Source organism: Penaeus vannamei, chromosome 18, assembly GCF_042767895.1.
Source record: "Penaeus vannamei isolate JL-2024 chromosome 18, ASM4276789v1, whole genome shotgun sequence".
NCBI classification, from domain to species: Eukaryota; Metazoa; Arthropoda; class Malacostraca; order Decapoda; family Penaeidae; genus Penaeus; species Penaeus vannamei.
In genome coordinates this window covers 35,583,393-35,588,392 of record NC_091566.1, presented here as the reverse complement: position 1 = coordinate 35,588,392, position 5,000 = coordinate 35,583,393, and the positions used below count along the sequence as shown (strand labels likewise).

General features: G+C 36.7%; 1 protein-coding gene across 7 annotated transcripts in view; it reads left to right on the top strand.

Moving 5' to 3' along the window:
* The window catches only part of LOC113810734 (probable Na(+)/H(+) antiporter nhx-9), a 159,038-nt gene that overhangs the window by 139,471 nt on the left and 14,567 nt on the right, over nucleotides 1–5,000 (top strand). For all 7 annotated transcript variants that reach the window (XM_070133241.1, XM_070133240.1, XM_070133236.1 and 4 more), the window contains exons 2-3: nucleotides 1–181; nucleotides 4,568–4,764. The exon at nucleotides 1–181 is cut by the window's left edge and continues 83 nt beyond it. In XM_070133241.1, coding sequence (XP_069989342.1) covers nucleotides 1–181; nucleotides 4,568–4,764 — 378 coding nt within the window. The remainder of the gene's footprint in view (nucleotides 182–4,567; nucleotides 4,765–5,000) is intronic.

Genomic DNA, 5,000 nt, shown 5'->3' with positions numbered 1-5,000 from the left:
CTCTTCTACACCAACGCGGCCTCCGTGTCTCCTCTCACCGCCGATGTCTTCTTCTTGTACATGCTTCCTCCCATTATTTTGGATGCTGGGTACTTCATGCCTAACCGTCTCTTCTTCGATCACCTGGGTACCATTCTCGTCTTTGCCGTCGTGGGTACCATCTGGAACTGCTTGACCATTGGTAAGTGCTGTTGTTGTTGTGTTGGATAAGCTTTGACGATTTTATTTTTTTATTTTATTTATTTTTTTAGTTTTATTTTTTTATTTTTTTTAGTTGGGGGGGTTGTTGTTTTTAGTTTTTGTTTTCATTTTATTATGGTATTATGTTTCATGCTAGTGTTTTTATATTTACATTTCATGGTATCTTATATTTCATTTTTGTTTTTTTGGTATAGTTGTTTGTTTAGATTAGAGTTGTATTTTTTTTTCTATTACGATCACAAGATAAGAACACTGATAAAAAAGGAAGGGGATGTTGACGATTACCTGTCGTTTTCTTACAATACCCAACCAATTGACAAAATATATCTAGAAAAGATCAGAAGTGAGACTCATTCTTCACCTGACCTTTCTTCACCTTAAACAGGACATCCCTTCTCATAACCTGACATTTCGGGCACCCCCATTTCCACGTAAGGCTTGGGTTAGTGCCTTCTGACGGGGTCCTTAATTATAGATCCGGTATTTTTCCTAATTTCTTTCACGAATATATCTTCAGGACTTCAGGATTCGACTAGCATGACGTCATAGGTGAATACCGAAACTCAGAAATTTTCCTTGTAGTAAATGAATAGTTTATTGTAATGGAGATTAGTTTGATATTCTTAATAAGAAGGGTTCATAATCGCACAAGTATTAACTGTACTAACTGGAATAGTTATTAGCAAAGGGTACTTAGGACGTTATAGACAGGTAATAACAGTTTTTGTTGTTGTTACACGTACTATAGTGAACCATAAAACTCGCATAATTCGTAAAATATTTTCCCATTTATAATAGTATTATAGATAACAACCATTATATTGATTATGATATTAAGAGGCATTATATATTATATATTTTTTTTCCTTTTTTGAGAGACATAGTTTTGATATTAATTACTAAGACTTGTTATTATGAGATAAATGGCAATCACCCAGTGCTACAGATTTTTAAGAAATACCTAAATAAATACCCAACAAACATAAGAGAAAGCATAAGGCACGCACAAAAAGTGGAAGTGCCCCCTCAAAAAAAATCCAAAGAACTCGAAAGAAAAGGAGAGAAATAGAGAGAGAGAAGGAAAAAAAAACTCTTCTCAACAGCTCACCCGTAAAGATACGTCACGCTGATAGTGTAGCGACAGGACCCCCTTCCTCGCCCCATAGAGCTCCAGCCTCACCATGGATAAAAAAAACATGGGGCGAAGGGGGGGGGGAGGGGGGCAGGTGGGAGTTATGCTATTGATTATTATTTTTTTTCTCTTTCTCTCTTTTTTTAATCTTTTGTTTTCTTTGCATGGCTGCCCGTGTGTTGAGAATTAATTGGGAGTGAAAGAAGGAAGGGAAGAAAGGGTGCGAGGGAACACACACACACACACACACACACACACACACACACACACACACACACACACACACACACACACACACACACACACACACACACACACAGAGTTACACTCACATTCTCACTCACACACATAAGCAAAGAGAGAAGACAAATCAGAAACACACAAAAAGAGAAACGCACTGAAACACGATAAGAAAGCGAAACAGAACGAAAAAGTATCCAAGAGAAATAAAAAGTAAAAGAGAAAAGGGAAAAAAAGACTAAAAAAGCATCAAAAATGAAAATAGAAAAAAACAGCAAGAGAACCAGCGACCACATTATGCTAATGAGCGTAATCCATCAATGATCATAAAATATTGCGCAGCATGGAGATCTAAAGATTTCTTCTAAATCCAATTACGTTAATATCACGGTTGTCTACCAAGCGAAGGCGGGGGGTAGGGGGTAGGGGGGACCCTGGGAGGTGCTGATGAATTGTATTTAAGAAAAAAAAAGAAGAAAAAAAGGAAACATTGATAAGAATTAAGAAAAGTCAGTTACAGGTTTTGGTCAATGGAAACACTGGAATGATAAGGATGAAAGGTCAAGTTTAGGTGAGATGTGTCGTAATGATTGGGGAGAGAGAGCGAGACGAAGAGGGAAGCAGAGTGAAAAGAGAGGGTGATAAGAGAGAGAAAAGATTGAAACAGGAGAGAAAAAAGAGTGGAATGAGAGAAAAGATTGAAGGGAGAGAGAAAAAAAGTGGAATGAGAGAGAAAAGATTGAAACGAGAGAGAAAAAAGAGTGGAATGAGAGAGAAAAGATTGAAGGGAGAGAGGGAAAATGATCGGAGAGAGAAGAGAGAAAGAGAGAGAAAGAAAGAAACAGACAGACAGAGGACAACACAAAAAGGCATCATCGGCATCCTATATATTCTCAGCCAAACAAAAACTTGTTCACGAACATAAAAAGAAATAAAAAGAACGAACCAGAAGGTCTGTACGTAAATGTGGAAAAGTACAAGTAACACAGATGAAATGAACTGTTTAATGTTATGCATTTCACGTAAAAAAAGCACAAAGAAAAAATATGTACTTAGGAAAAATATTTTTAGTATTGTATACATTTTCGATGTCATTGCATTGCATTAGTGACCTGTGTATAACTAGTCTCCCAAAAATTCGTAATCAAAACTCATAATAATCAAGCTTAATTTACTAGAATAAAAAACAAATAAAACAAAATCAAGTGAAATACAAGGCAGTACGAACGTGCCCAAGACATCAAAATATAAAGCAATCGTAGAAAGAGGAGATAAAGCGTCGTTCTTATCCGTAGGTTAGACAAGGGAAAACGTCACCGAAATGTCGAGGTGCCATAAAGGTATTATTGCACAGCCCTTCGAGATTAGGTCGCTTATATTGACCATGCTTGGAATATATGCTTAAATTTATATGGAAAAGAATGGTACAGTGGGAGCAGGTTATAGTACGTGGCCAGGTTAGATGAATTTTCGATGAGGCAGCTCTGGGAAGAATTTAAAAGTCCGGTTTGTTGAGTAATCTGATGTGACGTTAATGCATGAGCGAAATTCCGAATTTTAAATCCTTTGCTTTGCATGCTGGTCCAAATAAGAACAAAAAGAAAGAAAGAAAAAAAAAGAGAGTAGAAAAATCGAACGGAACATGCGAAACCTTTTAGTTAATACCACTAATCTGGGATTTACAACCGCCGCGACCCTGTCCAGCGCGCGAAACTGAGGGTGTCCTGTTACCGCCGAGTGATTGCAATAATGCTTGCAGCCGTGACAATGCGCTGAGTGAAATTTGAAACGTCTGTATCTGAAAGTTGACAGATCAATTGCACCGCTCTTAAGAAGGGTACAAGGGTACAGAATGCGTTCGTATGTATCTACATACATGCCCACACACCGAATATGCACACTCGAATGCACACAGACAAAGAAATCTGAAAATCTATTATTGGAGAAAATAAACTGAAGTAAAGAATGGAGAGAGATAAAGTCATTCAATTATATGCTGGATAACATATATTTAAATCTGTCAAATATTCATGATACGTAAGCGAAGGAAAATAATATGACCTGCATTTTCTTGCTTTTCTGAATGCCACTCGATACCAATAAGAAACGCGATTTTTCTTTCAATATAATTTTTAACCGATTATACTTCTTGTCACGCAGGGTGGATGACATCAGGTTAGGAAAGGAGGCAAAACAAATAAGACAGCAAAGTGTGACAAGTAAAAGTGATGCAAAAAAGGGTCGAAATGGGGTTGGTTATCTGAAGCCCACAGGGTCGCCGAATCGAAGGGGAGGGGGTGGGGGAGGGGGTTAGGGGGAAGGGCGGGGACGAAAAGTGTCACCCGGGTTAAGATGGAAAGAAAAGCGAAAGTGGGTTTTGTATTGGGAATGATATTGTGTAAACTGCATAAATAAATATATATTTGTATGTGTATATATATATATATATATATATATATATATATATATATATATATATATATATATATATATATATATATATATATGTGTGTGTGTGTGTCTGTGTGTGTGTGTGTGTGTGTGTATTCATATATATATATATATATATATATATATATATATATATATATATATATATATATATATATATATATATGTATATATATATATATATATGACTAAATGTGTTTATCGATATGTTTAGATGTATAGATATCTAAATAAGCTGACAGATAAAACAAATGAATAGATCCATAGATTAAGAAAGAAACAGACATATAGACAAAATACCATAAAGACAAAAATTCCAAAACATACACACCTGCAGCATACTTCAAAAACAACGACAAAAAGACATACAACAACCAAAAAAATACACAAATAAACCCCCATTTAGAGAAAAATACTAATAAGTGAATAGATAGACGAATAAACAGATAAATAAGTAGACAGATAAATAAACAAAGATATTCCTAAGTAGACAGATAAATAAACAAAGATATTCCTTAACGCCTTCTTCTCCTCCTCCTCCAGGTATTTCCATGTACGCAGTGAACCTCACAGGCCTCTTCGGCGTCGACGTGCCCATGCTGCACATGTTCCTCTTCGCCGCCCTCATATCGGCCGTGGACCCCGTCGCCGTGCTGGCCGTGTTCGAGGAAATCCACGTCGAGGAAGTGCTCTACATCCTCGTGTTTGGCGAGTCCTTGCTCAACGACGGTGTGACTGTGGTAGGTGTTGGGGTTTGGTTTGTTGGTGTTAATTGCTATCACGCTAGCCCTTTTCCGTCAATTTTTTGTCCATTTTTGAGCGAATTGTCGATTTTCAAGTCAGACGATAATATCGTCTCCGTCTGAAAACTTTTCCGTCAACTTTTTTCAGCCAAGCATAGTCAAATCAAGAGCTATATTCGAGAATGTTTGTGTTTATGTTAAATAAGATTGTGAAAAAAATGACGGAAAAAGTG